We start from the raw sequence: 22026 nt of genomic DNA on the forward strand, positions 1-22026 counted from the left end.
CCTCGTCGCCCAGCATCAAAACACAACCAGAGATTTGCCAGCTCGTACTCTGACCTCCATGTGATCCCGTGCGAAATCTTTATCTCTCTGTAAACAACTCAGACTTCTCACAGCGAACGAACATCAACAAAAGGAGCCTTGGCTGCACTTGGCTGTAAACACGCAGCAGAAAATGGCTTCCATCTCTCAGAGCCTATTAAAGCAGCATTATTTTCCTCTTCTGTCTGAGTTGGTGCATCATCATCTCGACAAACTGCCTGATTAGACAGACCCAACTCATAAGAAACCTAAACATCTGTAGCTTTGCTCTTCTCCTCTTCTTCTTCTTTTTTTAAGCTGGTCTCAGAGAGGAGGAACAGTGTCGTATCATTGGGTGTCTTTGATTCTATACTAACATGGGCGTGGTGGGTGATGGCAAGAGGCCAAGCTCTGAAAACACAGCAACACGCGTGCTCCAGTGTGCACGCTGACAAGGATTGCAGGACCAGAAAGAAACTTTAATGCCAGCCTGAGCAGTGCTGTGTGCACACTGGAATGCTTAAATGAGCCCTGTCAGTATGTAACTTTACAACATGTGGATAATAAAAGGTAATAACTGCAGGGGGGGGGCAAGAAACACTTCTGGAAAGTTGTCATTGTGCATGAATGTGAGTGTGACATTTAGAGCCGACCTTTTTGTCGCCGATCATTCTGGCGTTGTAGTTTGAGTGACGCTGGAAGGATTTTTGTCTTTGTTCTGTCTGTGAACGCTGCTGCATGTTGTGTTTGTGCACGCACATGTGGCACTGCCTTTGATTCTGTGTGTGCGGTGCGCCCGTGCATGTGGTGCACCAGAGAAAAAGTAGCAAGGCCACTAACAAGTTAATAAACTCCAGCTGGGCTTTGTTGTGCTGAAGAGTGGCTATGAAGCTCGAGCACATTCTCTGATGTTTAGCTCACATTTCTTCTTTTCAAAGCAGAGCCGAACCCAGATTTTACGTTTTCTTGCTGTAAACAGCCTGGTAATAGTTACACCCCTATTTTTAATGTGAAATATAATTTATTTAATTCACTCTATTTTATCAGCTGCCAATTTTAACACCTTTTTAGACGTTGATTTCAGTTGTTATGAGCCTGCTGAATGGCAGTTATCTCTTGGTATCAATCCCAAGTAGGTGGCCTCCGCTTTCAACTAGTGGGTAGTTATACCTCATTCTGCCCTTCTGAGTGGAGGTTCACAGGTTAAAACGGCATTAAAAGTGGCTGACGTATAATCGAGTCAGCTCTCAACCACAACAGATGAATTTGCCACCAAAAGCGAGCAAACTCTTGTTTTTACTCAGTCTTTAGCTTTGTTTTGGAACAAAAGGTTAGACGTCGGCACTTCCTTTATTTAACCCACTTTTTACCATGTAAAGAGTGTACATTTGCTAGCTTAGCACAGCACTTACGAGCAGAGATTATACACGGACAGTAGACACCTGTGTTGCTCTCTGTTTATTTCTCATTACAATGGATGGTAGAGGCTTACCGAGCCAGCTCGAAGGTAGAGGGGAGTGCGCCTACTGGCAATATGTGTTGTACTGATAACAACTGATAACAGCCATTAAATGGGCTGATAACAGCTAAATCACATGGTTTAAAACAGATGTGGTCACACTGGAACATAAATTTAGTCCAAACATAAATATGTCAGCCGCAAAACTTTTTTTCTTTCTTCACAGTTGTGTGCTTGTCGAAAGGTTTACAGACGTTTCCTTTTTGGGAAGGCTGGCTCGTTGGCGTGTGGGAATCCCAACCCAGTCACATCCCTTTTTCACCTCCCTTTAGAGCTCATTAATCAGATAACCTATGTATTTTTAGAGACCAGTGTGTATGTGCATATTCATTGTTGTGGGCACTGTGCACACTCCCACAGTGGCTAAGTAGTTGTTAGTTATTTTGGATCTTCTTTAACCTTTGCTGTTTTTGTCCACCACATTTATATTAATAAGTGCACAACAAAATATTGGAGCAAATTCTTAATATAGCCGCTGCAGTTCAGGCTCAGTAGAAACTAGGTCTACAGCTAGGTTAGTGTCATTTCAGCCTCTTCTGTTATTAGGCATGCACGGGGAAAAAATAGAAATACATCTCTGAGTGATTCTATATACTCAGAAAAACTGCAGCTGACTGTATATTTTGGTTCCCGCTTGGTTTATTTCCTCTGTACTGTAAACATCAACCTATTGGAGGTCATTCTCCCATCTGTCACTCCTCCCACCATCTGCCTTAGATACAGTTTACAGTTTAGAAACAGTTTAAAATGCAGCGCAGTGCCAGGTACAGCAAGGGTCTCAAGCCGCATACCATGAAGGACAGAGAGTCTGCAGGTTTTTGCCTTCAGAAGTGCTGAACTGATTTCAAAAGCTCGACATTAAGCACACAGTCCATCACAAACTGCAAAAAATCCTTTAGCCTGTGCTATCTGTAATACCCTTGTTAGACCTTTAGAAATTTCACCTCAGCTGTCCTCCTCTCTTCTTCTGCATTTAGTCAGAATAATCTCCTGGTACTCTGAGACACATGGTTGGAGATTTGTATTAATAGAAGCTTTTATTTATTTATTGTGATTATGCTTGCACCTCAAAATTAATGTCCTGGTGATTTATTTATGTTTATTAAGCACCATTAGTCAGAAATAAGATTTCATGCAATGCCGGGAACTGCAATTCCAGCTCTTGATCATTGCTCTCTGTTGCTTCTTTCAGTGAGAATAAGTAGAAGCTCAGTTTATAGAAATTCTACTGCATATGATGTAGTCAATTTTATGAGCTTATAACTTTTGCTAAACAGCAGCCTCTGTCGCTTTAAGGGGTAATTAGAGGATGCTGTTGCATTAAATTCTGTTAGGCTCTGAGTCCACTCTGCAAACAAATATAAAATCTCCTTTTAAATATAAACCAGCAGTTGTACTGTCCACCCATGTCAAGCCAGCATACACCTAATCTTGCTATCAAGACCAAAAGCATCTGAACCAACAGGAGCCAGCTGACTGGCAATAAAGTAAGAGTCTTCGCTCTGGTGAAGTGGAAAATCTCACTCAGTCTAGCATTATTGCATGTAACTTTGACCTGCTGAGTTACAAATAAAGGTTGAGGGTTTTGATTAACCACCAGGTTACATATTGACAGACCCACCATGCAAGCGACTTGCAGTCATGTGAAAAGGAGACTTTTCACTGCAGTCCTTTGAAAACCCAAGTCCACCCTTACTCACTCCATTGGAATTAAGAGGGTCAGTAACTGATCATCAGCAAGTGTGAGCACCTCTATGAAAGCAGATATTTTGGCATTTTACAGTTTATTACGAGTGTACATCCCAGGAACTTCATCTCAAGGTCAGACACTGAGCAGTACAGTACGTCAAAAGCAATTTCAAAGCATGGTAGTGGAGGGGTGATGATTTGGGTTCATTTTAAAGCTACAGGACCACCTGAGCACCTTACAGTCATTGAGTCAAGTCCTCTGTATGCCAAACTGTTTGTCCACTGTCCCAGCTGTCATAGGGGAATCCGTCACATGGCTAACACATTAAGACAACCATTCACACTCGCATTCACACCTACGGCCCATTTAGAATCACCAGTTAACATTGCCCATTGCTTCTCTTTGGACTGTGGGAGGAAGCCATAACCCACAGAAATACAGCAGAAAATGCAGACTCTGCACAAAATGCAAACTCAGGACCTTCTTGCTTGCAAAAGCGCTAACCACAGAAGACTGTGCCACTCTAGTATTCTAGTCAAATCTGAAGCCATCTGTTTGACAGCTAAAGCTTGTCTGAAATTGGGTCATGTAACAGGCCAGTGATCTCAAGTACAGCAGAGAACAGAATGGCTGAAAAAAGAAAAGAATCAAGGTGTCCAAGTCCAGATCCTCAACCTAGTGCTGAAATGTCGAGGTGGGACCGAAAGCTGTGCATAAACAAAAACTCACTGAACTGAATAGTAAGCCAAAATTCCTCCCCAGTGATGTTAGAGACTGATAAAGTCACACAGAATATAATTTCATTGAAATATTGCTGCTGAAGCTGGTTTTGCAAGCTATTGAATCATTGGTTATATTTAGTTTGTCCCAAGTACTAAACAGACTTCTGTGAAAAGATTTTTCCCACTTACATGTATATTATTAGAATATCTGCCAATAACTGGGCTGCAATCAGAAGTAAAAATATGATTTAAAAAAAGATTGATTTATTTATATCTTTTGCCTTCCTTACATGAGTGATCGCAACAGCAGATATCAGTGGACCAAACTGCTGCATCACCACAGTAACAAATCTCTGAGTTTGTTTTAAGCAGCTGTTTTGCTTCTTATTCTTGTTCTTCTGTAAACAATGGAAGTCTGCATAGTTTCGTGGGATTTAGCGCCTCCTGAGGTAGCATTTTGTACTTTTGGTGAAACTCAGGCTAACCGTTTCCCCCGTTTCCAGTGAGATATTAGATTTTCCTTTATTTTTTGTTAATAAATCAACTGTATTTGTTCTGTGTAACATCCATAGATGTGTTGCTTTTGATTTTCAGTAAAAACAAAGTAAAGAAACCCGGTTGTGGCTAGCGCTAGGCTAGGCTCATCAGAGCCCTTGACTAAATCAGAGTCCTATCAGCGGGAGTTTGGAATAGTTCTGACAAGTGCTTAGTGGGCAGTTGGATTGTGTGCTGATAACATTACAGACTTGTTTTTTTTAACTTATTACCTTGTAAAAATTCATCTCAAACTTCCATGCTGTGCTATATCTCTATGGTGCAGCTAGCATATGTTGCTAAAGATCTGCATTATCAGGATCATTGGAGTGAACGGAGATGACGCGACTCTTCCATTCATCGGCTCTGGGCTCCATGTGCTGTGTTAATGGTAGTTGCTAGGTTACCAAGGAAACAGGAGAGTGATGAGATATGGCACAACACATGTCTTGGCAGCAGTGCCCGCTATAGTACCAAAAGTTGACCGTTGTAGATTTAAATGAGAAATATGATCTGTGGCAAGAAGACTAAGTTTAGTTTCAAACTGCTACTTTTAATTTTGTGTATAAGCAGGACAGAAATCCCAAGGAAGATTAATGGTAAAGGGCTGATGAGGAGCTTGCATCTGCTTTCAGATATACATATATATATATTTTTTTTTGCAACTTTAGACCAGTTAAAGTTGATGTCCAACACTGTGCTTGGGTAAAAATACAGCCTTGTGTTAGTGAGAGTGAGGAAGACATCAATCAAAGGCCATTTCAACCTCTTTCATATCTCTCCCAACCACTCACTTTGAAACACCAGAAACAAATCCAGCACCAGAGAGAGAGAGAGAGAGAGAGAGAGAGAGGGAGTTATAGAGTGATAGGAGATAGGCAGAGCAAGAGTGAGGGAGTGAGAGAGCTTTTTCTATTTATAACCTGTGTGCCCGGAGAGGAGGGAGATGGTTGTTCGAAAGCACACTCGCGCATGATTTTGTTCCGCAGTGCACAGGCTGCTGCTTAAAACACACAGGAACATACAGCAAACACTGCACATGTCAAACAAATTATATACCACGCTGGTGATGAGACGGGTCATTACTGGGAAATTTAATGGCTGTTTGGTATGCCGAGAGGAGGTACATGATTGGTCCAGTAATCATCCATAGGAACTGTACTGCCCCCCACCCCCCTATCACACACGCACACGCCATATATGGAAAGCATTTTTGTGTTCTTAAAGCTGGTGTGTGCGTGTGTACAGAGACACATTTTAACTCACACACTCACAGTTCAGCATTATTTTATGTAGCTAAAGCAACAACTCCTCCTCGCTCCTCACTTACACAACCTGCAGACCAAAACATTCCCACTGAGATTTATCTGTTTCACAACATCCACGCAAAGGGAGTAAAACATCAACAGTGTTTCAACACTGATTATAGTGGTCTGCGTAAGGAAAACTTGTAATGAAGATTTTTTTTTTAAGAAAATCTTTTTCAGTGGAGATTTTAGTTGCTTTCATTTTTCAGTTTCATTTGAACTAAGAAGTTCATCACCTGTTCTACATCTCAGCTGGAATTTTTTTTAAATATGGTTTTTTTCTTGTTTTTTTTTTTTTTTTTTTTTTTTTTACCTTTTTGTTCAACTCAACCCAATTTAAAGTGTAGTTTGATTTCATGTGTGTACAGAACACATGAATACAGGTGTAGTAGGTTCAGTGATTTATTGAAACATGTAGGCGTGACGCGGGAATGCAACATATAGATAAAAACTGACTTTGCACAGTCAGTCAGGGGGCGACTGTGGTTCAGGGGGTTGGGAAGCTCATCTTGTAACCGGAAGGTTACAAGGTCGATCCCCTGCTCTCTCTGTCTTGGTCGTTGTGTCCTTGGACAAGACGCTTCACCTACTGGTGATGGCCAGAGGGGCTTCTGTCAGTCTGCCCCAGTGTGTGAATGTGAGAGTGAATGAATAGTGGAAGTGTAAAGCGTTTTGAGGGTCTCAAAAAGCGCTATATAAAATGCAATCCATTATTATTCTAACTTTATGGTTCAACACAGCCTTAGGAAGCTGTCTTGTAGTCTTCAGGAATAGTTCTCCAGGCTTCTTGAAGGACATTCAAAGCTCTTCTTTGGATGTTGGCTGCCTTTTTTTTCCTGTTCTCTGTTAAGATGATCTTCAATAAAGTCGACGTCCGGACTCTGGTGAGGCCAATCCATGATCGTTCTTTAAACCAAGTGCAGATGTATCCCACATGTCCCTTGTCAGGTCTTTGCTGAATGTTTGTATTTTGTTAACAACAACATTCAGATCAGTTTTCGCAAATATATAGAACGCACTGCACACCATACTGAGAGATGCCATCCTCAGAAGCACAACATAAAGAAACGAGACTTTTGCACAGTACTGAATATAATACTTAAATGTCTGTAACTCCCATACCACATTTTTTATGACCCACGGGGCTTTTATCTTGCCAAATGAAAGACTTGAAGGTAGTGTCAAAGGTGAGCTCCCAAAGATGTGAGAGTATAAATATTAGTGCAAACAGAAGGACCTGAGAAACTGTCACGTTTGGAGTTTCACTACGACCTCCGTGGCTGCTATTTTTTGTGTAGTTGCAGTTTAAAACGTAATAACCCTAAAATGATAATTTGCTATTTTTACATTTCCATCTGAAATCATCAAACGAACATGTTCAAACATATTAATGAATTTTTCACAGGGATGATAGAATATATAAACTTTTTTTTAAACCCCTGAACTGCCTCTGGTTCGATGGGATATCCATCCGTGCCAAGAGAAACTAACTGACGGTGTCTGTCTTTCACTTTATGACAGAAGATATTTAAGCAAGTTTCCTGAGAAGCTGAAACATCCTTAAAGTCCAAATGCAAAACAGGGCTCAGTTTGAACCCTCGTGACTCGTAGTTTCATGTTGACCTCCTACACAAATCCAACTCAAACTTTTCTCGAGCTCGCACCTGTGGGTGGGCCTATAAATAGCACGCGCACATTTTCTCCTTCGTTTTCACCTTAGTGTGAGGTCTGGTTTTGGCGTCCAGGTGTTTCTCAGTTAGTCATTTCATGCGTGCGAGCCCTGCCTGATAATGCAGATGTTTATGAAGGAGAGCCCCTCTGCTACACAGCTGTGCACATATTTCCTCACCTGCTTCATGTATGGGGAGTGTTATTTGTTCAGACGTTGTTTTTTATTATATTTATGTCTGAGGGTTAAAAAGTAGATGCATGTAATGTGAGAAAGCAGGCACGATTAATTCAGGTTTATATGTAATGTCCTCAAATATTAAACATGTCCTCTCCCGCTTTCTCTCTGTCTCTCTGCAGCGTCAGACAACAGCCAGCGGTTTCAGGAGACATGTTTCGCCTTCGCTTTAACACCGCAGCAAGTTCAGCAGATCAGCAGCTCAATGTAAAATTTAACGCCGCTCCGTCAACGCAGGATGCTGAATTGTTCATGAATAATTCAGAAATGTACAGGGTTTGCGCGGCTGCGCATTGATAAATGTGTTTCTGCTCTCAAAGGGACATCTCGGGGACCAAATGTGACTTCTCAGTTCAGGTTCAGTTGCGGTTTTGCCTGTCGGAGACCAGCTGTCCTCAGGAAGACCATTTCCCCCCCAATCTGTGTGTGAAAGTAAACGGGAAGCCGTGCAACCTGCCGGTGAGAAGCGCTCAGCCGTTTAATAAAGAATGTTAGAATGCCACCTGGAAAACGACATTAATAATATTCGCTTCTCATTTCTAGGGTTATCTTCCTCCAACCAAAAACGGTGTCGAGCCCAAGCGGCCCAGCCGCCCAATCAACATTACCTCACTGGTCAGATTGTCCACCACAGTCCCCAATACCATCGTGGTGTCGTGGACCGCTGAGATCGGAAGGGTAGGAGCCAAAGCCTTTTGCAGTGTGTGTGAATAACTGACACTTTAGATGCGTAACGAATGAATTTAAACATTTGCTGGTTACAGCTGCTCGAATACGAAGGCTTACTTTTTGCTTTTCTCAGCTTTGGTGTCGTTCTGAAGTTGAAAGCAGATATCTGACTTCCTGCAGCTCCCCCACCCTCGTCTAAGCCTCTTCCATCAGACAAACACGTAAACAAGCTTAATACAAATAAGTCGAAGCTAATTCTGGCTTTACAAAGAAATGACATAGAAATATTATGTGTGAATGTCTTGTGTTCGACTCATTGCACTCTTGCTCCTTTACTTCCTCTGCAGACTTTTTCACTCCTTATACTTCCAAGCACTTGAATCACAATATAGTCTTTTTTTATTTTTAGTAACACAACATAAGGGACTAGAGACGAGTTAAGGTTTGACTTTTTTTTTAATGGCATCATGATCATTAAAAAAATTAAATAAATTCTATTGTGTGCTCTATCCAGATACAACACTGTTAATTAATCTGTTGTTTGAGCTGATCTGCGGGTGTTATTAATGTGAATTGTCTGTCTTAAATAGAGGTCCTGAAAATCTGCATTAATCTTGATTAATGTATGTCCCCATTTATGCAACGAGGTGCTGCCGCATGCCTCTGTGTATGATCACATCACACGGTGTTCTTAACTTACTGTGTTCACATAGATGACAGACAAAAAAAGAAGAAGAAGCAGAGAAGAGCCTATTTAAAAAAAGACTTAAAGAATACTTTGATTATATAAAGAGGCTTTCAAATTGGTGCGAAGCCCAGGAAGGGGCACAGTGTTCCCTTTTTACAGCCAAATGCTGTAAAAGAAAACCAAAATTGGATAAAAACTACAACTTCAGGGGAAGATTTCCCTTTAAAATACATGGATTCAGAGGCGTTTGATGAAGGATTTCAGGATAAACGCGTCATAAATGTGATTAAGAAAATTCTGTCTTTATATTTGCTGGCTTTTATCGAGGTGGGTGGAGCTCGACGTTCCGCAGACGGACAGTAGAGGGCGGTAAAGGAAAGGTCTGAGAACAGAAGAGCTTGCTGACTGTTGCACAACTTACATTAGTGTCACAGCAGATGGATCGATTTCACTGAGACTGTGGAGGCAAACTTTGAAAGTTATACTGAGTAAAATGTTCAAGGACGTGCTGTCACTCTCTGTCGTGTCTTCCCGTGTGTTCACAGAGTTACTCGATGGCGGTGTACTTGGTGAAGCAGCAGTCGTCCACAGTGCTGTTACAGAGACTGCGAGCTAAAGGCATCAGAAACCCAGACCACTCCAGAGCACTCAGTAAGGACCTCTTTTTAAAAGAAGCACCTATCCAATGTATCAGCTAATGCTGTTCTTCTGTTTCCACTGTAATTTAATGTATCAAAGGCTGAATTTGTGGTGTGGGACAGGGCAAAAAGCTTTAAGACTGAACTCTTATTTTGAAATGTTTTCATCCAGTCAGATGGGAGCTGTCTGTATATTTCTTGCATGCTGTTTTGCAAGTTGCATAAAAAGATTTAGGTGCAGTCAGGCAGTGATTCAGGAGGCTCATCTGGTAGGAGAAGTCAGGACTTTGGTTCTGACACTCACACATGTTTGTCCTTCTCCTCTACCCTGCAGTAAAAGAGAAGCTAACAGCCGACCCAGACAGCGAAATAGCCACAACCAGCCTTCGAGTGTCGCTCCTCTGCCCGGTAAACATGCTCCCTGCTCCTCATGAATTTAAGGCCCTTTTTCGAGGTTCAGTCATGCCCAAACACGTTGCTCCATTCTTTACTTTTCTTTTTCCTCTCATTTTACTTTGTATGTGACTCGACATGCCCTCGTACATAACTTATGTATGTGAACATGAACCACCTGTCTTATTGTCTTCTGGCCCCTATCCTGTTTTGCTATATGGGTTTGTTGTGTTTGTGACATTTGTGTGTCACTTATACTTCCTTCGTGGCCTGACTACGTATGTGCTCACTGCGCAGCTGGGGAAGATGCGGCTGATGATCCCGTGCCGGGCGCTGACATGTTCCCACCTGCAGTGCTTCGACGCCACACTTTACATCCAGATGAATGAGAAGAAGCCCACCTGGGTGTGTCCCGTCTGCGACAAGAAGGCGCCGTACGAGCATCTCATCATTGACGGGTAGGTCGCTGTGGCCTGCCGGTGACCTTTGATCAAATAGTGCCAAGAGTGGTCCTCATCCAAATTCCTTGGTTGTAACAAATGCTTATTTCAGTTATTGTTGCCTTTCTATCAGCTCAAAGCAGCCCGGCCATTCTCCTCTGACCGCTGACATCAATGGGTTGTTTTTGCAGAGAGAACTGGATATTGGATTTTTTTCTCTCTTTGTTTTTTTCAGGCAATTTTCTGTAAACTTTAGAGATGATTATAGAGGAAAATCCCAGCAGACCAGCAGTTTGTGAAACGCTCAGACCAGCCTGTCTGACACTAACAGCAATGCCACGTTCAAAGTCACTTAAATCACTTTTCTTCCTCATTCTGATGCGTCGTTTTGAAATTCAGCAGGTCGTCTTGTCAATGTCTACATTCCTAAAATCCACTGAGTTGGTCCCATGTGATTGGCCAATTAGATATGTGTGTTAACAATCAGTTGAACAGGTGTACCTAATAAAGTGGCTGGTCAGTGTACGTGCCATACTATATTTTTTGCAGAAAAAACAGCCTTTATGTTTAAAGTCCCAGAACACTGTAACAATTTACCTCTTCTCTCCTTTTCTTGTTGTTGTTTGTTTGTTGTTGCTCTGTGGAGCGTTGTATTGTTTTCTTTATTTACTCAACGCTTGCTATGTGGTTGTTCTTCGTATATATATATATATATATGATGGGATACAAATAAAATGATACAGCATAAGGGATTTACTCTAATAAATGTAGTGGGGGGTTTATCTTCCAAACACTTGCTCAATATAAAAGAGCCTTTTGTGGAATGATTTTTAGAGAGAAACTGTTTTGTTGTCGTCTTTGCTTTTTTATGTAATGTAAAGTGGATGTGAAGTCTTTTTCTCTTGGTTGCTGTATGACATGTATGTTTGTTCTCAGGCTTTTTGTGGAGATCCTCAATAGCTGCACGGACTGTGATGAGATCCAGTTTAAGGAGGATGGCAGCTGGGCCCCCATGAGGTCTAAGAAGGAAGTGCAGGAGGTGTCCTCTGCTTCCTATAACAATGGGCTGGATGGTGAGATAAGGGATAAACAAGGAGGGAGGGAAGGGGAATGCTAGCCTGAAAGCCTGCCTTTAGTGATCCCAGCTTTAATTAGGCGAGGCATCTGTTGGGAGAAGTTGTGTTTTTTTTTTTAACTGTTCAGTCTCTGAAAATCAAAAACATTTGCACAAACACAAACTGATACATCACCGCCGCTCTACAGGCTCATGCCGGACCGCCGCAGGCTCAGATCAGCGGAGCTCCTCGGCGTCCAGCCACGGAGGCAGCGACAGCAGCAACGGCAAGAAAGTGGAAGTGATCGACTTGACACTGGACAGCTCCTCAGACGACGAAGGACCGGATTCGCCTCCGCCCCCAACGCTGCCTCCTCCTATCAAAAGAGCGTGCCCTTCGATGTCCCCGACCTCGCCACCTGTCATCAACAAAGGGTGAGGCGAGCACACACCCTAGATGCTGATTTAATCTCCGCAGGCAGGTTGAATTTGATTAAATGTGAAATTGATGCTCGTTTTAGCCACTCGAGTGGGCAGTTTTGTCTCTCTGCTTAAATGATTCATGAGCACAGCATCTTTTTGACATTTCACGTCGGCGCTCGCAGTCGGTGCCCGAGCGTGTCGACGAAACATTTGCGTCTGATGACCCGATTGACTTTCCATAACTCGCTTCGCTTGCCTTTTTTGCAAACAGGAATCAGAGTTCAGCCAATCACAGTTTGTCGCAAAATTTCAAAACAGCCGACAAACAGACCCGACTGAAGTCTTGAATCCAGCTTTAGTATGGCTATGAAATTTAAACAGCTGCCTTTTCTACCAATCCAAAATTCATTAGGTGCATCTGCTGCTCCCATTTCTCTTTAATGAATCCTGTGAGTGTTACTTTTCTAATTGAAGGTGACAGGACGGCCCTGTGGTTTATCCCAGTACACGTGACACATCATAAAAGCCTTATTAGAAGTTACGTGGCTTCTTTAGTTCTTCATCTCTTCGTCTTCTTCCTCTGTGTTTGCCTTTAGCGTGTTGAACCTGCACCATCAGGCCTCTCCTGTGAGCCGTACCCCCAGCATGCCCGGGATAGACACCAGCTACATCCCTCCTGTCCCCCCTCTCATCCAGGACTACAGGCCCTACTACCACACCCCCAATGACCTTTCAGGTAATGACACACATACAGGATGCTTTGCAAGTATTCATGAATACATGTGCATTAGTAAAGATACTGTTGTGTACAGTGCATTTATGTAAACCTAACTATAGACAATTTAGCAACGCATTTTAAATTCTATCTTTAGCACTTTGTTAGTAGTAGCCTGACACAAAAGTTTGCCATTTTCATACTTCCTTTAGTTGAATCAGATGAAAAATGCCAGAGCTAACACAGTTTGACAGATATAAAATAGTATTTTTGCTCTAACACAGTGATTCCTAAAGAGCTATTAGTTAACTGATCTCAGTGTAGTGTGCAGTGTGTCCTTAAAAACACTGAAGAAACTGCATAAGTGGAGGACAAAAGAAGAAGTGATAAGACCAAAAAATGTCAGGCTTAAAAAAAACAAACTGTAGCCTCACTTTGATTAATGCAGAAAAGACATTGATTCATTATGCAATAACATGTGGAAAGCGTCTCATTTACAACAACTTCATGCTGAAAATGATCCCAAACATTACAAATGCATTAAAAGGACAAACTTTCATACTGCGATGAATGTTCGGAGATTAACTTGGGTCAACCCGTCTTGCCCAGTGATATTTGGCATGCAGACTGGAGCAGCCAGGGATCAAACCACCAACAGAATAGTAGATAACCTGCTCTACTTCCTGAGCTACAGCCACCCCAAAGCTTACAGCAGCTGGTGTTCCCAGACGGTCTTCCATCCAAGTGCTAACCATCCCCTACCCTGCTTAGCTTCTGACTTCAGCCGAGACTGGGCATGCTCAGGGTGCTATGGTCGTAAACTCTAATAATAACAGCACTGTATTTCCATGTATGATTGCAGGTGTTTCAATATATTGTTGTGCCTATTTCCCATTTTTCTGACAAGCAGGTGGCTCAAGACTTTTGCACAGTAAATTCTGAAAGAAAACACAATGAAAAAGGCAAAAAGCTTAAAATTGCAACTGAACTTTACTCTTTAACTTTTAATGAATCGACCTTGCCTATTTCACAGATTTGTGCCTCTCTGTGCTTCTGACTTCTCTTAACTTTAAAAAAAAAACACCATACAATATGTATTTGCATTTGTGATATTCATCACTGACTCTTTCTCTACTTTATTTCCAGAGTTGAATTTTTTCTCTTTTCTTCAAGGGGACAATCATCCGGTACGTACAGCAGTGTTTGATATTGTGTAAACGTGGCTGAATTTAGCAGCTGAAACACTTTGTTGTTTTCAGTAAAATCCTGGAAGCCTGTGAGAACAAAATGTTCAAAACGTGCTGATGGAAAAAAAGAAAGCACAAGCTTTGTTTTTAGCTCTCCTCAGAAACAAGCTGCCCTCTTTGTGTTATTTCCCATAAAATGTGGCTGTTACCGAGTGTTATTATTTCTTCTGCCTCTGGGCTGTAGTCTGTACTGGTTATTTAAGGAGAGATGAAGGTTTGCCAATTGAGAGTGTCTTGCATAGCTTCAGTAGTGCAATATCCAGCTGTTATCTGCATCTGGGATTTCTTCTGCCAGTGAGGATGAATGGGATGCCATATGTGTCTAAAATAGTATTAAAATTCAACAGCAACTGCACATCAAGAGTCAGTATTGCTTTGCATGAATCCACAGACTTCACAGTGAGGAGTGTTTGTTGGAGAGCAGTTTCGTTGCTTCCTGAAAGTTTTAAATACACCTGGACACCACTGCAGGTTGTTCGGTGTTCACATATTTTTGTGATTAAGGGAAAAACACCTTTTAAATAAACTACTAAACTCTCATTATTCTGTTATTTAATTAGAACACTTTAATTAGAAACACTTTGAAACCAGGAAGTACAGAGTTGTGACCAACTTGTCGGGCGATAGTTGATTCTTTTAGTTTATCTGGATCTTTTTTTTCCGGCTTCATTGCACTGTTAATGCTCTGAGGACTCGTGCCTTGATTATACTCTTTTGCAGACATGGACACAGACAGCTGGCAGCACCATGGATGAGTAGGCATTTGCGTTGTTACTTATTTGAAGTCCGCCACCTGGGGGCAACATTTTTCTTGTCCTCATAAACACAGGGTTAGACTAGGCTTCTGTGCTCCAGTGGTCATCTGTAATGACTTACAGGCGTAGGTCAGTTTTACACATTCTTCACAACTTCATGTATTCATACCTGTGACAGCGACCGTACATGCAGTATAATACGTGAGATTTGAGTTTTGGAGTTTTTGGAGAGCCCTCCCGCTGTTCTGGGTCATTGTAGAAAACATGACCGCAGCTTATGGGTATGAAGAATGAGTCCCTTAACCCTGCATTCTCTTCGAAGACCACCAGATGGCGATATCTGTTTTTCCAGACTTTGGGTCATGTAGAAGTCTGAAGGGAAACTTCTTTCTGTCTTCTTGACTCTCTTGCTGAGTTTATGGGCTCAGTCACTCATTTTGGGTCATATTCAGTCTATTTATCTGCCTGTCAGCACTTTGGTCAGTGGTTGCTGTTTTTAAAGTGCTTTATAAATAAAGTTGGCTTGGCTATTTTTTGATTCCTGGTCATAATGTGTTCTATAATGGAACAAGTCATGACTTCAGAAACAGTGGCTGACTATTTCCACCTTTCACACTCTCTGTGGTTCAGGTAAAAGTCGCTTCCTGTTTAATGGGAGTTCTATTTCCCCACTCTCGCTAAACCATCGTTTATATGGGATATCTCTGTCCCATATGAACAAAGACTTAGGTATACCTAAGTCTTATCTTACTATACCTAGGTATTACCTTACCTTGCAAAGAACCTTGAGATAGATGACTGTTGTTGTGAAGTGAAACTAACAGGATCACACTATACACACTTTAGTAAAATGGAACGCCATCCATCTATTGTCTTCTGCTGATCCGGGGCTGGGTCACGGGGCCAACAGCCTCCCTCTAAACCTCCTCCAGCTTATCTGAGGAAACAGCAAGGCCAGCGGAGGCCTGCCAAGAGATGGAATCTCTCTGACGTGTCTTGGGGCAACCCCGAGGCCTCCTCCCACTGGGACATGCCTGGAACACCACGCCTAGGAGGCATCCTTGTCAGACGCTTGAGCCACCTCAGCTGGCTGCTTTTGATGTGGACGAACAGTGGCTCTACTGTGAGCCCTGCCCAAATGGCTAAACTCCTCATCCTATCTCTAAGGGAGGTCTTCTGAGAAATCTCTTTTCCACCGCTTGTATCCATGATCTCATTCTTTCAGGCGCTACCCAGAGCTTGTGACCATATTTGAGCGTAGGCAAATCTTTGCTTTTATACTCACCTCTCTCTTCACCTTGACAGAGCACTACATTGTCTGTTATTAAACTGTATCTTATGCAGAACAGCTCACCTGCGTGAAATGCACAATGATTGCCTGTTAGAGTCCTGTCTGTTTGTCTGGGATAGTTTAGTAATCTCTTATGTTCTCGCTGTTTGAATGTGTTGTTAGTAAATGAGAAACATAAAAGCAGGATATGCAGATGGGTGAATGATATTTGAACTACTCTCAGGCTTAAACTGACCCACATCTGGATCTTTCAGGACTTTGTGCCTCACTAACACCCCCTCCCTGCTTCTGTTTCTGCCTCCTTTCAGCATTACAACATGGTTATGGCAGCAGCGGCGGCTGCCTCGGCCTCAGAAGACCACGAGCTGCTTCTCAACCGCTTCATGCCCTACACCACCTCCTCCTCCGCCTCCCACCTGTTCCTCGACCAATCGGCAGCCTCCTCTGCGCCTTCGCTGACAGCGCCGACCAACGGGGCGAGCAATTCGGGCAGCACCAGCAGCCTGGTCTCGTCCAGCAGCCTCCGTGACACTCATTCGACACACTCGTCCTCACATTCGAGCTCACACTCCTCACACACGCATCCCGGGGTGGTGGCCAGCCGGAGCAGCGCTGAAGCTGCGGTGGCGGCTATTTACGGCGGGATACCCGATGTTATATCGTTGGACTGACCCTGGATGAGTGGAGATGACGGCGCGGGCACAGCTGGAATCCAGTAACAAAACCCGATCACAAACTCAACCGCGAGGGGTGACTTTTAAGAAACTAGACTTCTCCCCCCACCCCCACCCCACCCCCCGCGAGTCATCAAACCCTGAACGTTCGAGGAGCCGTGACAACGAGTCGGTCTCAAGAAGAGCACTAATAATATGAGCGGACAACTGACCCGAGTCCAGTCCCGAGTCATCGCTTAAAGGTGTGGACATTGTGTTGGTGTGCTGACTTCAGATCAGAAACCTGTCCAGCATGTGAACCCACGTTACTGCTATACTGGTACCAACTCGGCACAACGAGCAAAGATGCTACCTGAGCAAAAACACAAAGGAGGGGGGAAAAAAAATCTCTTTTTTTCTTTTCTTTTTTTTAAATAAAAACAAAGGAGCGGCACCGTGTACAGAGAACAGAATCTATTTTCCTCTTTTACTTTTGTATGTTAAATCGGGACAATTTCAGCCTAGAGAGCTGCTTCAGTCGCTGTTTGTAAGTGGAGGACTGAGTCGGATTTTATTTTTTTGTGTGTGTTCTCACACAAACACGAGCTCATTCATATGCCTGTTGCCATGTGGTTTGCTCTCTTTTAGCTATACGCCGTTTCCAGATGTCGGATTTGCATTTCTCCGATCTAAACTTCACTTCTCTCTGCGTGCTGTTCTCTTTTTCTCACGTTCAAATTCACGGCATTTTGTGTCTCTCTCCGACGACGGGAGCTTTTCAGACGCTGAATATACAGTTTATTCATGTGCTAATAATTTTATTATGCTTTTAAGTTATGTATGATATTTAAGCCTTTAGAAATATAAATATTTAGATATATATATATATATATATATATGAATATATATGCATTCCCTTTGACCTTCAGGTTGATGCTGTGGGGAGTGTGGAATTAGCCATTTCCATTTTATTTTAATGTTTTTCATTTTCTCTCCTCAATTCCCGCCTCCTTTTAGAGACTCTACCTGCAGACAGCATTTAGAAGTGAAACTATTTATACCTGCCAGTTTAGACGTTTTCGATGGAACAGTTTCAGTTGTTTATTTCATTTGCACAATGCCCCCCCAAAAAACAACAAAAAAAACACACACATGGTACCTGAATATGATCAAAATAATCAAGAGGGTAGTTTGATCTGTGCGTCACAGTCTTTTCAGTCTGCTGTCCTTACTTTATGCCACTTAATCCTCTGCCCACCGTGTCTCGTCTTCTCTGTTGATGATGAAGGTCAAATTGGTGTTGTAGCAGCGCTGGGCCTTTTTAAAGATACAGGCGTCCATAGCACGTGACCAAGCTTAAAGTTGTGCCTGTTTTTTTTGTTTTTGGGGGGTTTTTGTTCTTGTTTTTTGCTCAGATTAATGTCTTAAAAGCTTACCCACAACCCTGGGCCCACTTTCCTTTTAAAGCATCTTCTGAAGATTGGACCTGTGACTGATATCATCTCAGGAGTTTTCTTTGGGAAAAGCAGATAATAGTGGGACACAGTTGAAGAAGGCAATCTCAGCTTGTCCCTTTTTAGACCGGGCACCGAGCCAGATGGTTTAAAAATACATTGCCTGTCTGCTTCTTAAAAGAAAAAAACCTCTGCGATGTTCAGAGCGTGATGTGGAAGTGTCAGAGCAGCGCAGCGGTTTTAGGACGGCGTTAACGTTCAGCTTAAAAAAGTGAAAGGTTTGCAGTTTTAAGACTGGACACGCTTGCGCTTCCTGCTCCCCTCAGGTTATTAACACATCCATGTTGCAGAGATCCTCTGTAATCTGGTCACATTACTGGTGACACCGTTAATCCCGGTGCCCGTGCAGCACACCCCACCTCCCCCTTTCTCTGTGTCCTTGAAACTTTCCCAGAGTCCCCTGTTATCCGTCTCTCTTAGACGCTCTTCTTCCAGAGGTCGGACACGGGCAGTTCCCGTCAGAGCCTAATTATCCCCGCCACCGTGAGATAATCGCTTCTGACAGCACAACCCATCACATTAGATCCTCTGCCCCGTCCCTCCACTCTCGACAAACCAGATACACCCCACACCCCGCCTTCCCTGTCTCGCCCTCTGTGTCTCTCTCTTGGCATTTGTAAATCTTTTCCCAGGTCTTCTCATGGGAACCCGCCCCCCACCTCTCAGACTGACTCAGTCATTTGCCAGAACAAGTCTCGTCTGTGTCGTGTATGTCGTGCAGTATTTTATTTATTTTGTATTCATATTTCTGTACATTATATTTTTACATAATGTTTGAATTCCATGACTGAGAGTGTGTGAGTCTCTGGGAACTGATGTTATATGACTTTATTTAATGTGCATTTTACTTCTTTTTTTTTCCCTGCCAGCATCACAACTTCTCAGAAAGGTGTTGTGTAGTCACTCATAAATGGAAATGACGCGTGTGTGCATGCGTGTGTGTTTTCTCTGGAGCTGACTTTGGTAATATTTACGATAAGGGCACAAAACACATGCGTTATTATTACGCGCTTGATTTAATGCGCTTCGGGTTCCTGCTGCTTCCTGACCGAGTCAGTGTGAGTGAGCACCCGATGGGTTGTCAGTAAACAGTTTAATGAAGAGTTGCTGTAGATATTCGTTGAAATATTGCTTGATTCTGTCAGGAATTTAAAAGTTTTTCTATTCAAGTGGCGGTCACGTGCAGGTTTGCTGCTTTGGCCAGGCGGAAGCAAAACCTTTCAGAGCCTTTAGTGTCAAAGATTTAAAGCCTTTCGCCGTGTTCCCACAGCTGCCATTAAGCTTTAGCTCATCTCAGTGAAACATTAATCCCCCTTCAATAACAATAAGAAACTATAACTTTAAAAAAAAGAAGAAAAAGGTTCAAATTGACAACAGAGGTAAGATCACCCCAACCCCAGCAGATCAGCTGATTTCAAAGCCAGGCCCAGTCACCTGAAGCATCTGCAAGCCGCTTTGCAACCCACCTTAATCTCAGCTCCATCTTTAACACAGCGCCTGACGTAATCTCACATCTCCAGTTCTCCATCTATGTGTAAGCAAGGAAGGTCTCAACACAGAGCCACAGCAGCAAAGATAAATGATTGCAGGAATAAAAATGTAAAATTATATTTTGGATTTAGTGATCCTCGCTTGAATAGCTGTTTAAGTTTAACCACCTTGTATTCTGTCAGAGTTGCTAATCTTGTTTCAGAAAATAAAAGTGTGTACACGTTTTCTCTGTTCAAAGAAAACATGTATTCAAATGGGATTATTTATTATTCTCCTTGTGTTTTTAATGAGTATAAATTAAAAAAACAAAAACATCACCTCCATCTTTAAACTGTTTGGGTGGGGGTCTGCATAGTGTTTTGCTCCAAGTGCTAATTTAATCCTTTGATACGTGGGATCTTCCTCAGGCAGTTTGATGGATTTTCTAAATGTTCCAATCGATGTACTTCTCTGATTCCTGGAACCAGCCTAAAAACACCTGGTCACGTGCATACAGGCCTGTCTTTAAACCAGATTTCCACTTCACGGTTGACGGTGATTTTATTGTTATATTCGGAGAAAATCAGGTGAAAAGCTACTGCCGATCAGATTAATCTGTGGATCTGTTTGTGTGTTTTGTGGCAGGATTTTCAGATTGCAGAGAGTCTCCAATCATAACTGTAGGCAAAGAGGAACCACATTATTTATGATATTATTACCATTATGTCAATATTTAACTTTGCTGGGTTGTTTTGTTCATTTGATGGTTGTCACCCATGAGAACCATGTCACGTAGGCAGGAAGCTGCATGCGAGAGCATTCGTTGTGGAAATCGTGTGGATTTCACTCCCAAAGTGAACTGTTGCTGTTCGCTTGCGGCTCAGACTTGGTGAGTTGATCGTTTCTGGGCAGCAGGAACTACGTGAGCCTGTGTGTTTGTGCCTTTATCTCAGCTCCCCTGGCTTGCTTTGCTGGTGAAACCTTCGGTCCTTCACGTTCTCTCACGTCAGTTTTATAACTAAGCAGCAGTGTTTGGATACTTGATGAGGTGGTCACAGTAACTGAATGAATCCCATCACCGTCTTAATTTATTGAAACGTCTGTCGAGGCGCTCGTTGGGCAGCAGGTCACGATGGCAACATGAAGTGGGAGAAGAGACCGTGTTGAATGTGTTTGTGGTGAAGGCGGGGAAAGGTCCGACCCTCCTCCACCTCCTTCAGGTGTCCGCTGCTCCCTCCTCTTGTGGTTTCATTTGTGGCAAATGTTTATGGCGAAGCAGTCTTTATTGAGCTGGGTTTATTTCACTCTAACAAACAGGATGGATAAGCACAAGGTCACGGCTTTCTCAGTCCCTCCTCAGCAACACACACACACACACACACAGAACATATGGAATAAGGCCACTTTTGTTTTTTTAAAGCAGTAGTTACTCCTAAGTGTGTTTTCAAAAGAACTCCACAGTCAGCCTCGACAAGCAACTCAAGTCTTTGGTTGTCATGACCTTAAACAAAAGGGAAAAATCAGCGAAGTGTATATTATGTTCGTGTGGAACCCTGAAAACTGAAAGATTCAGATCCAGACATGGGTGTTTGATGTCCGTTTGTATGCTTTTGTGCGTCGATTCAGAGTGAGAGAATAAAATAATTTATATATTTTTTAGAAAATGGAAGTTGTACTATTATTTAAAAAACAAAAACAAACCAAAAAAACAGGGAAAAGAAAAGAAAAAAATACGACCGTGGCCAATAACGAGTTCCACGCTATGAAAACGATATCAAAGTCAGACTTGAGACGACATCTGCACTCACTGCCTTAAAACATTCACAGGTTCTGTTTCGTGGCTCCAATCTGGAAAACAAACCTGAAAGGAGGGAAAGGAGAAGACGGTGTACAGTTAGACCCGTGTCAGTTTGTACAAATATACCAAGTGGGAAAAAAAAATATTTATTACCTGCATTGGACGAAATTGTTTACTTATTGAATGTTACTTGTTTATGTAGAAAAGTTTAGATGTAATAAAATGCATTCTGCTATTTCTCTCGGTGTGTTTCGTCTTTCTTCTTTTAATCCTTTTAGTTCTCCTCCCGAACGGAGGGCATATGTAATCGCTACTGTTTGTTTGGAAGTAGTGTAGGCGGTAGACTGACGGTAGATACCAGTAAAAGCTCAAGATCACACCAAATAATAAGTTAAAAGATTTAGATTACTCACAATTTGATCATCTTCAAACTTTACAATAATATACTAGGCCTGGGGTACATGAATACCTAAGTTGGCTTAGTGTTTGACCTTCACTGTTAGCACCTGAGGTCAAAGTTCATCTTAAAAAAAAAATCAACAAATCATATTGAGTAATATATGAAAGGGCACAGAGAGAGCT

The 22026-nt window shown here is 42.4% G+C and overlaps 1 protein-coding gene across 1 annotated transcript in view; it reads left to right on the top strand.

Moving 5' to 3' along the window:
* LOC146394024 (E3 SUMO-protein ligase PIAS1-like) overlaps positions 1 to 21683 on the top strand; it is a 57995-nt gene extending 36312 nt beyond the window's left edge. The window contains exons 3-13 of the mRNA XM_084936863.1: positions 7819 to 7903; positions 8017 to 8155; positions 8240 to 8374; positions 9599 to 9704; positions 10026 to 10099; positions 10382 to 10542; positions 11461 to 11597; positions 11788 to 12013; positions 12598 to 12737; positions 13863 to 13903; positions 16318 to 21683. Coding sequence (XP_084792989.1) covers positions 7819 to 7903; positions 8017 to 8155; positions 8240 to 8374; positions 9599 to 9704; positions 10026 to 10099; positions 10382 to 10542; positions 11461 to 11597; positions 11788 to 12013; positions 12598 to 12737; positions 13863 to 13903; positions 16318 to 16680 — 1607 coding nt within the window. The 3' untranslated portion in view covers positions 16681 to 21683. The remainder of the gene's footprint in view (positions 1 to 7818; positions 7904 to 8016; positions 8156 to 8239; positions 8375 to 9598; positions 9705 to 10025; positions 10100 to 10381; positions 10543 to 11460; positions 11598 to 11787; positions 12014 to 12597; positions 12738 to 13862; positions 13904 to 16317) is intronic.
* Positions 21684 to 22026: the final 343 nt, after the last annotated feature.

This window comes from Perissodus microlepis, chromosome 1 (genome assembly GCF_051167445.1).
Source record: "Perissodus microlepis isolate ML-2025 ecotype Zambia chromosome 1, ASM5116744v1, whole genome shotgun sequence".
Lineage (NCBI taxonomy): Eukaryota > Metazoa > Chordata > Actinopteri > Cichliformes > Cichlidae > Perissodus > Perissodus microlepis.